This window comes from Peromyscus maniculatus, chromosome 2 (genome assembly GCF_049852395.1).
Source record: "Peromyscus maniculatus bairdii isolate BWxNUB_F1_BW_parent chromosome 2, HU_Pman_BW_mat_3.1, whole genome shotgun sequence".
Classification (NCBI taxonomy): Eukaryota; Metazoa; Chordata; class Mammalia; order Rodentia; family Cricetidae; genus Peromyscus; species Peromyscus maniculatus.
Window position 1 is genome coordinate 4,153,103 of NC_134853.1, and position 13,234 is coordinate 4,166,336.

General features: G+C 40.1%; 1 protein-coding gene across 3 annotated transcripts in view; it reads right to left on the bottom strand.

Annotated features, from left to right (window-relative positions):
* Arfgef1 (ARF guanine nucleotide exchange factor 1) overlaps positions 1–13,234 on the bottom strand; it is a 105,649-nt gene that overhangs the window by 80,048 nt on the left and 12,367 nt on the right. For all 3 annotated transcript variants that reach the window (XM_006974687.3, XM_076563685.1, XM_076563684.1), the window contains exons 2-5: positions 4,165–4,195; positions 3,390–3,546; positions 2,036–2,182; positions 962–1,141 (exon numbers count right to left, since the gene is read on the bottom strand). In XM_006974687.3, coding sequence (XP_006974749.1) covers positions 962–1,141; positions 2,036–2,182; positions 3,390–3,546; positions 4,165–4,195 — 515 coding nt within the window. The remainder of the gene's footprint in view (positions 1–961; positions 1,142–2,035; positions 2,183–3,389; positions 3,547–4,164; positions 4,196–13,234) is intronic.

Sequence of the window (13,234 nt, forward strand, 5' to 3'; positions counted from 1 at the left end):
GGACCAAGTTCGGGTCTTCAGAATTAACATAACGGTGCAGTGACATGTGTCTGCAGTTCTAGTGCTGGGAGCATAGAGACAGACAGATGCTGAGGCTGACCCTGTATAAAAAGGGTGGGGCTGGAGACGACTCAGAGGTTAAGAGCACTGGCTGCTCTTCCTGAGGACCCAGGTTCAGTTCCCAGAATCCACATGGCAGCTCACAACTGACACCTTCACACCAATGCACATAAAATAAAGTTAAATAAATTATTTTTTAAAATGGTAGCAATTGATAGAGGAAGACTCATGATGTCTTATACTAGGGAGCATACCACCATATACCACACATACATACACACAAAATGTAAAAAACGAAAAGCAGAAAGTCAAGGGTGGAGGAGAAATATCTCTCAATTATTTCTGCAGTCTTTCTTTAATTATGAAGACCTATGCAATAAGATGCAAAACAAAACAAAGAACCAAGGTAAGTCTGTAGTTCTTAATTTCTTTCCAATCAACCTGAAGTAGTTTCAGAGGTTAAGTCTGTAGTTCTTAATTTCTTTCCAATCAACCTGAAGTAGTTTCAAACATAAGGAATATCACAGCCCTTTAATGTATAGAAGAAATAAAATATCCTTCATCAATATAAAAATGTACTTTCATTTTAAGGCTTAATGAATCATTTTATACTTGAACAGATCAAATAGGGTAGTTTTATATCTACTCTCCACTTTATTAAGCTTAAATTTGGTAAAAATATCATATACAAAATTTCCATGAGGTACTCAATCTTATACATTCTATTTGTGAAATTAAAAGGACATCTTGTCTAAAGTCAAACAAGTTAGTAAAACTAAGACGAAGACACACACAGGAATCGCCAGGCCCTACTGTACACAAGCGACACTGCTACAGAAACCTGGACTTCACTACAACCACTCCCAACGCCTGGGGTCTTCTCTCTCCTTTTCATACTCACTGCTTGGTTTTCCATGCGTGCAAAGATAACATTGAGCATCTGAGTAAGAGTAGCTTTGGCTGTTGTCTGATTGATGAGATTTTTGCTGGCTAGATAGATATTGTAGCATGTTCTCACAGCTTGCAAGACCGTTCCTTCGTGGATTTCTATGTGTTGTGATGTTACTGCAGTAAGTAAAGCCTTGAAGAGAAAAGAAACACAAGTCATTCTGTATCCAGAGTTTAAGCACAAAATATGTATTTTCATTTCAAAATTAAAACTTTCAGAAACAATTACCACTTTAGGTAGTAATGTGTATATATTTCTACCTAATTTGAACTTGTTACTAACTATTAAAATAGCTGAGGCTTTCACGGCTCTGAAAGTAGTTTTCCCAGAGGTCTCTCAACTCTAGAACATCCTTTAGCTAAATTTCATTAGAAATGGTATTCTTTATGAAAATGCAGAGTATTTACATCTCATCACAACTGAGCATAGATATGTCTCATACAACATAGTATCAATACGTAAACATACTATTACTGCCATAGCTGTAACATTAGTGACTAGAACATTACTAGTTTTCCTCTAAAAGAACTCAACCATCCAGGTTGATTATAGCACAAACTTGGATTTTTTTGAGCAGGTTCAATAGGTGGATGGGCACAAGAGAATACTGAAAGCCAGTAGAAAAACAGTATATCTAATGATACATGGGCTGAGAAGGAAGACTACGTGGGATCTAACATACAGAAAAAAATAAGTAAGGTCACAGCTTTATGAATCATCTTAAAAAAGATGGAAAATGTATAAAAGCAGAAAAGCACAGAAAACTCATAAAGACCTCAGGGATTCAATCCTAACTAGGATGGCCAAAAGAAGAGAATCAGAATGTAGTTTTCCTCTAATGAACCCTGGGCATAAAACAGCAAATCTCACGTGGATTCTAAACATTACCCCAGTGGTCTCCATCCCACCCAGAATGCACAGAAAATAACCTTTCCTAATACTTCCAAGGCAAAAAGCTTCTGGTTTTAAAAGTCTATAATACATTCTGGTTTTAAAATAACACACCCATTTTATAAAATTAATTACCTTTATTATCTGCAACTGAACTCCTTCATCTGTTTGCGGACCCTGGAAGCAGCCACATATTGTTTCAATAATTCTATCAATTAATTTTTTGCCTGGTGTCGTGCTATCTGGAGCATTGCCAGTCAGGTGCCCGTAAGCAATAAGTTTCTGAAACAGACATAATAAAGCAACTAGTCAAGCTAAGTAATAAATATATTGACCATGAATTAAAATACATATAAATGAATATACATTAATTTTTAAACAGAAACACCAAGGTATAATTAAAGTCAAAGACTATACCTTTTTTTCTGAGTAGTTTACTAATATTGGATAACTATTTGTAGCTGGAATAAGCACAAGCACAGACTGATAACAATAAAACTACTAGGCAATACTTCTAGAAAACCAGGCTTAAGAACATGTCTGTGATATGTTAGAACTGCTTGCTGCTTTCTTTGTAAACAAGGCTTTACTGATAGTTTTCTTTTCTTTAACACTTTCAAATGACATCAAATCTCTCTCTAACTTACATCATCAATTTTCATGAAATCTAGTTTCCAAATACTGGCTGCAAAAGTCTTGGAATTATCCATTTACTATTACCATTTTAACTGGGAAGGAAGGCATTGGACATTAATAATGCTCGTTTTCCAGTGAAAGCAAGGTTAGAAATCAGATGAATTTATCTTTAACCTATGTTAAGAACAAGTCATCTTTTCTTGGCTACTAAGTTGTTAGCTGAGAACGTACACCCTCCAAACAGTGACAACACCTGAAAACAAACACAACACTCCAAATCTTGAAGAATATCTGAGATGCTGTGTGTCTGTATGTGAGAATAAAAGGGGAAGAACTCATGACTATTCTGACATTAATGAATGCCACAGGTGAGGAAAATGGCAAGAAGGCAAACAGTGTCAACATCAAAATGCTGCATTCTATAAAAAAACCGGGCTTTAGTGAAATCATTTCCAAATGACGACGTAAGTACAGTGGTGCATGACTGTGGGCCTAGCTATTTCAGGAGGCTGAGACAGAATGACTGCTTGAAACTAGGAGTTTAGGACCACACAAGGAACACATTAAGTGCCCACCTCAAGAACTAAACATACAACAGTATTAGATCACTGATGGAAAGAGAGCAAATAAACATTTTTAGTAACAACCTTAGATTTTGTTTGCTAATGGTTTTTATTAATACTAGCCAGAAACATCTTTTTGAAACTACTGTCTATCTGGAATATAAATGTCTATTTTGTTTCTTACCTCAAAAAGAGTATTCAAGGCTTTTACGGACATGTCTAAAGCACCAACTGTGAGTAGTGTTAGAAATACACTGAATAGACGGCTTTAGATAGCATTGTATACACACCTGCAGACAGTCTAGAGATGTGCTAACTATGCGGGGACACTTGGACTGGCATGCCAACTCAAAAGGTAAGAAGTACTTGTCTGCTTCAATAAAATTTGTCTTGGATTTCACTGGTGGAAGGGTGCTTGATCCAGCTTTTGCTTCTCCATGAGGAGGACTAAATAAAAAAGGAGAGTTTAATTAGAATACCACATTTACCTTAATGATGACAAATTCATTAAGAAAAAAAAATCAGTTATAGAAGGAACCTTAGGAACCACTTTTGTGTCCTTCACAAGGAAAGCAAAGCCTAGCCTAGCTAGAGGTCAGCGATCTGCCACAGAATGTATGGCAGTTACCTCAGCTGCCAAACACAAAATGGGATTTCTATGTTTCCTAGGATCCCAAGGCCCACTAACAAACATTTCAAAGGCCCTAACACAGTATCTTGGAACTTTAAGCAGCCCTGGACTTTCCACGTGCCTTTATGCTGAAGTACACTTCTGAATTATTTCTACTCTGTTCTATGGAAGCTCTCACATGGTCAAAGAAACCTAGTAACTTTTTCTAAATATACATTAAACTCTTCAAGAAAAGAAGTTAAAAATGTAGCTCAGAAAAGGTATTTCAGAAGTGTTTAATTTATATGAACATGTTTCTTAAAAACTATTTTTAATTTTATTAGAAAGATGACATAAAGAAAATCTGTAGTGCTAAAAATACAGGTGATTATATTATTACTTTGGCCAAGACTGACAAGTATACAAATTAATTTTATAAAAGAAATCATACAAACCTTTGTTTCTCAGTTTCAACTTTTATTTCCTCTGGTGAGGGCAAAAAGAAAGAAAAGCAAACATTAGCATAAGAGCAGAAAGTTCACTAGGTAAACTGATTACAGTCTTCAGAAGCTCATTTGGGACATTAAAACCAAAACTGCAAAAAATATAAATTCAAAAGAAAATCAGGTTCTAAAATTTTGTTTCACCTAGATATACAAAGAACAGATCACAAAGAATGTACAGAATTTTAATTACCAAATCATCCCCCCCCCCCCCCCCGCAAAAAAAAAAAAAACCTATACTAACCATAAGTACTAGGAACAAAATATTGTAATCACAATAGATCAGGTACATGTGCACTTCCTCCTCCCTCCCCCAACTCCCAGTGTGTGTGTGTGTGTGTGTGTGTGTGTGTGTGTGTGTGTGTGTGTGTGTGTGTGTGTGTGTGTATCATGTGCCTCTTGGGAAGATTATGAACAGAATTCTAACTTCTTGAAAATGCTTATATGTGTTGATAGTAACTAATTTTTCTAGTTAGAACTATTCCTAAAAAAAAAAACCTATAAAACACGCATGCCCAATTTTTAAAGTTAATCTTTCAACTTAGCATGCAAAGTAATGTTATGGTATTTTCACACTGCTTTCTTTTCTTCCTCCCTCACTACCCTTCCTTCCTGTCTCCCCTGCTGGTTCTTTTTCTCCCACAGACAAGCCTCCCTTCTGTTTCCACGCTACATGCTACTTCTCTCCTCTACTTTAAGATCCTTTCCTTCATCGTCATGGCGCTCCTAGTTTCATATCACACACACACACACACACACACACACACACACACACACACACACACACACACACACACGTCTGTAGGTAACATTGTTAGGATTCTGCCCTCACGCCAGTTCAGGGTCTTGCGTCTTCCATCATCAGTGTGGGCTGGCAACTATGTACAGCCTTAAAAGCTGGACGCAGACCCCACCCTCTCTCTCTGCTCTGCTCCCTCCCCTCCACCATCTCTCTCTCTCTCCAGGCTTGGCTCTCCTCTTTCCTCTACCCCCTTTCCCTCCTAATAAAGCTCTGAAAACTAACATTGGTTCTGTTGTGACCATGACCTTTCCATGCAGTAACCAGAGCCTTTTATCATCCTTTCATTGGTGCTGTGACTCAGAAACCTGACAACACTCAGTCGGAAACCTATACGGAGGACCTGTGACTGCCCGCTAGAGCCCAGCTGCCACCACCGCCAGCGTTGTCTGCCCCCACCACACGTGTTGCCAAGATTGGTGAGGTCTCCCCCCACCCCGCCGCGCCCCCCCCCCCGCCCCCGCGTTTCCCGTGGCTGCAGCCTGAGCTATATTCCTTGCACCAGACCCCTGGGGGTCCTATCTTGATGAAGTATAGGGTGCTGTCTGGGCCCCTGGGGGCGGGTCCTCCAGTACATATGCCCCAGTCCTTACCCTTATCGCGCTATTAATGCTGGTCTACAGACTGCCTATTCTCAAGGATGCTTGAAGTAGGAGCCTGGGATCCCATTTGTTACTTTAATTTTCTATTTTTCTCTCTCAACACTGCAGTCATGGGACTGGATGGATACCAGTAAATTTGGCTGTTTCAACCCCGATATTTCACAGGAATTATGTAACTTCTGCCAGTGAACGGACAAATGAAAAGAGTTACCTTATCCCCAGGCTTTCTACTGAAGCTCTGAACCCTTCTCCTCCTCCATTTCTGAGTTGTTCTCTGCCATGTGCAACCACTTCTGTCTGACCTCCACTTTCTGCTCTCCAGCATTGGGCGGCTGCTTCTCCTGACTCTCACCTTAACTCCTCCCACTCGTTCTCAAGCTGCCCTGAGAAGCACAGTCTGAAAGCAGGCTAGGATCCATGCAAATAAGTTGACAGTAATCAGGATGGCTCTTTAGCCAGAGGACAGTTTATAGCCTGCCTCCTGGTGGGTCTTCCTAAGCTGTCCCCAAGCCAGCAGATATCAAAAAAATTCAAGACATGGAGTAAAATCCATCTCTTGTCCCCCAGACGTCCCCAACATGGGGGCTAAAACTTAAACATCTGGAGAACAAGGCTCCTGACCTCACAGGCAAAAGTTTCAGCTGTGGCATTTAGGGTGTACCAGGGGAGAGATGAAAAAAGCCCGAGAAAGAATTGCCAAGTGCTGGCACGTGCTGGCTCCCGAAAGCCGTTTGTTCCCTGTTTTAAGTGCAGAAAAAAAAGGCCACGCAGGCTAGTGCATGCCCTGCTAGGCCATCAGTTGAGCCTTGTTCAGAGTGCCACCTAGAAAGACAACCAGTCAGCTGACTGCACCCAGGCACCAAGGGGGTGCAGTCAAAGACCTCCAGCAGACTTCTAGGCTTGGCCATAGGCTTGTTAGCAGGGAACCCAGAACGCAGCATGGATGCAATCCATTTCTTTTGTTCTGGACACCAGAGCCACTAACCCAGTACTGAGTTTGGGGTCTCACCTCTCCTGCTTCCCTATTGTTGGAGTAGGGAGGACAGCCTTACCCCACTTCCGAGACTTAATTGCACCTCCAGGGTTACTTAATGGGAAAAGATTTTCCAGCTTCCATTTCATTGCTCCCTCCATGTGCCTCACTCCAGCCTGTCACAGTGCTTCTCCTCCTCATGCACACAGACAGGGCCCTGATCTCTGCCTTGTCCATAACTCCAGAAGAATGAGGTCTCACCCCACAAGATTTTCTCTTCCCAGTTCCCTCTTCTAATTAACTGCTCAGCTAATGATCACAGGATCACCATAGAACTGGAGTCCAGAGATCATCAAGTAAGAAACTGTAACAGCTAAAAGGTATTTACACCCCCCAGACCCAAAAGTGTCTGCGCTCTACAAAAACAGACTTTAACCATTTATTACTATAAATGCTCTCAACAACTGATCACCTGTGTTTCCTAAATACTAAACACACACAGGGAACAGGTGCCTTGAACAAACTACCTCTAATAAAGCTTGTCTCAGGTAAAAATTAAGCAGAGTACTAAACACTACCATGGTCACTAATTTTCTCATGGCTGCTTTTTAACATGTTCAAATTTTTCCCCAAGCTCCAGAAACCAGCTTACATACATGTGGACAGGTCTGGTCTACTTCAGGCTTTTCCTGTCTCACCAGCATCCGGTCAGACACAAGAGCAGCCAGGGTGCCAAGCCAAGAGGGACGGACAGATCCAGGGCAGCAGGACAGCCCACCATCCCCGAACGCCTGTCTGTCTCAGAAGGCCCCTTCCTTACCCCCGCCCCAGAGCCAAGCGACAACCACGATGTCAGCTGGACACAGTTTTTCCGGGAGAAACGACGCCCCTATTCCTATTCACTTGCTTTTTTATAATAAGCAAAAAGTCTGGAATCCAAGTCATAACACCAAATGATGGTTGTGATAAACAGCACTTCTGGCAGCACTGGTTAGCGGGAAAGTCATGGGCCATGGCCACGACTACCAGAGCTTTATTAGAAGGGAAAAGGGGGGGGGAGGCAGGCCTGGGGGAGGGGGCAGAGAGGAAACACAGAAAGAGAAGGGTGGGGGTCCACGTCTGGCTTTTTAAGGCGGCAGGGATTGCGTGACCCACGGCGCAGTCACCAGTGCCCGCTGATGATGTAAGACGTAAGACACAGGACCCCAAGTTGTGCATGTACAGAATCCTAACAAACATCTCATCCATGCTCCTAAAACTCCAATTAAACTAACTGCTTCAGCAAGCTGGACTTCAGTGGAATCATTTCTTTGGTCTGTTATGGGGCAAACAGATGTTCAAGTCTCTTCAGGAAAAGTTAATGCAACACTTTTAAATTTAATAATATTATTTACTGACTACCTTCTGTTGCCAAGCACTATATTAAGTATAAAGTAACTTTCTTAAATTACTTTGCTATAGCATTGATTCATAAAATATATACATTTTACTCATTGACAATGGTGTGCCAGACATTTGATATTCAGGATTTCAGTCTAGTTCTCTGAGGACCAAAGCCTTTCCATTTTAACAGTGGTAGGAGTAATGGAGGGACAGTGTAAAAATATTACTTGGGACTATTTAACTTAATAAAGGTTTACAATGCCTAAGAGAAATAAGACAGGCATGGAAAGACAAACACCAGGATAATTTGCACATGGAACCCACAAAAGGCAAACTCACAGGAATGGGAGAATAGTGGTACCAGGATGTGGAAGAGGCAGGATTTGATAAAGAGAAAAAAAGAAAACATTCAAAATGTCGGTTAGCTAAGAGGAATACACCTTGTGATGACTTTTCCTTCTTCCTTCCTTCCTTTTCTCACCCTTTCTACTTCAGCTCTCCATCTACCATCGGGGGGACAGACTGATGCTGAGTGCTTCTAAGGCTGCTTTTAATTTATTCAGATCAGTTTGTGATCAATTTAATCAGTTAGAAAAACAAGCCATGAAAACTAGGTAATTTGGAGGGAGAAAAATAATCCCACCTTTCTGCTTATCAGCATCAGTCTCAACTCCAGGGATGCTGCCAATTAGCCCTCTTCAAACAGAATAAAATGTGAATGGTTTTCATCAACAGCTCTTAAAACTATTTTGCAGAAAACCACAGGAAGGAATGTTTCACATTGAATCTCAGAACATATATGTAAAAAAATTAATTACTCCTTTTATTAAAGGGAATATAGTCTCATGTTGTATTCTTTTATAAGTTACAATACCAGCTATTAACTACAAAACTGACTAATAATTAACAAAGCTTTGTAACTACAAACACAAAATGTAGTACTACATACAAAACTATGTATTTTAAAGTTGAGAAAACAAGAATGAGATATCCAAGGAAATACATGCCAAAATACATTATAATTAAATTTCAAAGAAGCAAAGAGAGGGAAAAATAGTGAAAGCAGGTACAAATAAATGACACTGTGTACAAATGAATGATCTGAATGGTAGCAAAATTCACACCATAAAGGCTAACATTTGGTCAGTGGCACATTTTCATATCTATACATTATTTTCAGTGGGAGAATAAATCTTAAAATTAAGACCTCTGGGCTGGAGAGATGCTCAGTAGCTAAGAGCACTGACTGTTCTTTCAGAGGACCCGGGTTCAATTCCCAGCACCCATATGGCAGCTTGCAACTATCTGTAATTCCAGTTCCCGGGGATCCAATACACTTCCACAGACATACATTCAGGTAAACCACCAATGCACATTAAAACAAAAGTAAAAATAAGTAAATAATTTTTTAAAAGTTTATTTAAAAAAATCAAGACCTTGAAAGATTAAAGCTGACTGAAGAAAAATCACTACCCAGGGTTATCTTAAAAGGAATTCAAATGTTCTTCAAACAATAGACATGGTAAAAGAATATTAACTACTTACCTAAAACATGTCTATACCATACATGTCTGTAAGTATGTTTGTATGTATACTGTGTATATATATCCATAGATTAAATAAAATTTCCCATATAGCCTGACAGTGCTCCCTCAAGAGCCAGGGACTAACAAACAACCCAGCACCAGGCACGAGAAACCCTCTTTTGAGCTGCTGGTCAGAGATGTCCAAGAGGATCCAAAAATATTATAGGCTAATTGCTGTTGCCCTTCTCCCCCAGGGGTAGAAGGTAAGTCACAATTGCTGAAGACACCTTACACTTTGGACACAGGACCCAGAGGACCTGAGTTGGGTCTGACCTGAGAGCCTCCTTCCTGAGGCCCATGCAAGCCTCCAAAGAAGTGAGACAACCACTAGTCCTACCCAGCTCTGACGCCTATGAATCACAACAATGGCCAGCCTGGCACAATAACCCTAAGGGAGCAGCAGTGGCTCACACACCTGTGGTAACCAACAGCTCTCGAACTGGACTTAAAACCCACTAGACAAGAGGAAAATCACTTGTGGTACTGGGAACTCAACCAACTACCCAGGGCCAAGAAGTCATGGATCTTGGAGGAGAACTTGGAACCCCCATTTTACTAAATCAGCATATTCTCTAACTACATCCTAAATATTTGTCCTTATATCCATAGGTAAGTATAGTCCTCACTCATCAAAGAAATTTCTCTTTGCAGCAGATGGAAAGCATTACAGAAACCCCAACTGAACAAAACACAGAGTCAGGGGTCACTGTGGAAGAGGGGCTCAGAGACTGGAGGAGCCAGAGGAACAGAAAGTTTGCTGTGACACTGTGTCTCCTACAAATGTCGAAAAGCTGAATCTATGAAATCTCACCACCATGGCTGCCAAAACATGACATGAACAAGAATGATACCAATAGACATGCTAATGTGTCTTTTAGTTGAAGAGGCCTCAGGCCTACATAAAGAACTACAGGCAACTAAGGAACACTGAGAACGGGAGAAATAGTCTTCCTCAGGGAAGAGCACACCAATACCAAATGGCCAGCTCTGAAGATATACATACAAGTAACATTATAAAGGACTGAGCAGGTTGGATTTATATATTTGAGAATACACACACACACACACACACACACACACACACACACACACACACACTAAAAAGAGACCAGGAATTGAAAGGAATGGGGGTACATCCAAGGGGTGGAAGGGGCCAAAGGGAGCTAGAGGGAAAATGTAACTACATTATAATCTCACAAAATAATTATAAAAATTAATGGAAATAAGAGAAAATATACAATAAAAAAGAAAGTCTAACATTGTCTTTCATCTCCTGAGTTTTAGAAATGACTGAGGTGATAAACAAAACATCTGTCATTCTGTCACGTGCTCTTCACTGTGTATAAGGGAAACATTAAGACTTAATAGTGGCAAGAAAAGAATCAGAGAAAAAAAGGAAAGGAAGCAATGAAAAGCGAACGTAAATGACAGCTCTAAACCCTAACATTATCAACATAACATTAAAAACAAAGGTATAAAGACAAAGTATAAGAATTGAGACAGTTTGGCAGGGAGGTAGCATAACAGTTACTGTGTCACCTGCCTGCCCTCTTACCCTTCTGCAGTGTATTTAATAAATTATTCTGTTTTTAAAAATGGCAAATTGAATTTTAAAACCATGAGACACTATAGTAATATCCCCTAACACCAACAGGAGACACATTCCAACACAACCAGCAGGTGCCTAAAGCAACAGACAGTACCAAATCCTCCGCATGTTTTCTTCTGATATATAACAGTATACACACTTAATGTCCTTTCCATTTCAACTAGGCACTTATTATGCAAGTAGAACTATGACTTTTACAATCTGAAGAGTTACAGTTAAACCAGTCCAAATTTCTTTTCCCTATTCACAAACTTATGAATATGAGATTCATTCTTATCATAAATCACACCATCCTTAAAATATGATTTTTTGCACTCTTCATTAAAACAAGAACTTTCATTTTTCACTTAAAGGAAAACTTGACAGCTTCACTTTCAGCATATCCAAACATCACCACTCTCAAGCCATTACCAAGCAAAAATGATAGAATCAAAAGCACTGTAATACTGTGACAGAGGATGCGACAACTGATAACTAGTCAGTGGTGACTAGTGCAGTAGTTCTCAACCAGTGGGCCAAACCTCTATCTCCAAAAATATATTTACATTATGATTCATAACAGTAGCAAAATTATAGTTATGAAGTAGCAGCAAAATAATTTTATGGTTGGGGGTCACCACATGAAGAACTGTATTAAAGGTTTAGGAAGGTTGGACTAGTGGATGGGTAGAATATAAGGAATGGACATTCTGAACAAAGAGGTAGTACAAGATTCAGTAACTAGTTCTGCAAACTCAAGTTTAATAATTTTTATATAGCAGCCGACTGCAGATAACAGAATGAAGTAAAACCAGGGAAGGATGGACCACTGCGCATGTTAACTACTTGACACTAACCTCAACTACAGCATATTGATATAGGCAGGTTGAAAGAAAATGGGAAAAGATTTAAAAAAAAAAAAAGATGGACATATTAACATCAAGTAAGGAAAAATTGGGTTCTTTTATGTTGTTTAAAAATACCTACCTGTCCAGGCCTCCAAATAAGATAGCATATTAGACAGTGCCTTATGTGATGAAGTGAAGTAGAATCAGAATAAGAAAAAAAAACAGACCCCACTGCAAAGACGAACAGGAAGAACTTTGGAAATTCACAAAGGAATAACAAGCTCGATGAAAAGTTCAGAAAACAACAATAACAATGTACTAAAAAGCAGCAAACACATATGTAGCTTATGGATATTGTGGCTTGACTGTTACGGGGATAACCAAATGCTTTCTGATTGGATTTGAGGGTTGCTGCACAGGCTGAATTCATGCCTGGCCCTGGAAACCTGATCAGAAATCTATGGCTGGGTAGGTCAGGCTCTGGTAGAGAAGCTGCTATTGTTCTGACAAGATAACATGCTGTACTCATAAACTGCTTTCTAAATATTCATGTTTATGCTCACTGATGGTGCTGCTCTCTGCTTCGCAGGTGACAGAAGTCACTGCAGACTCCTAACTGGTCAACGTCCTGAAAGTAAGCCCTAAGTAAGCCGGAGCTCAGAGTGTGCAAAGGACGTAGGAGGAAGAGTGGTGTGACATGGCTGTGATATGGCTGCTGCTCTCATGAGCTCACAACAACGGTGATATCTTGCACATGACCCACACAAGTCTGTCCACCAGCATTCCATCATGGATGGGGGAAAACACATCTGGCTTCAACCCTCCTACGGAACTACTGGAAGTTAATGGCTGCTCGAGACAGGTGGTGGACATATTCTTTTTGTGATGTCACTAATGGTAAAGTTACCCATGTGCCTGTAAATAACCTTTGACCTATGCACATATAAGCAACTCTAACTAAACCCAGAGTCAGTCAGTCAGTCAGTCTCAGTCTCAGTCTCAGTCTCAGTCTCTCTCTCTCTCTCTCTCTCTCTCTCTCTCTCTCTCTCTCTCTCTCTCTCTCTCACACACACACACACACACACACACACAAATAAAAAACGTCGTGGGGTAGGACTACAGTTATAATAAAAGCCATTCTACGCAGAATCTTTGAGAACTTACACAACTCTTCAAATTTTCAAATGCATTATCAAAACTTTTTGTGAATACAGAAGAATTTGTCTGCTTTCTTAAGTGGAAC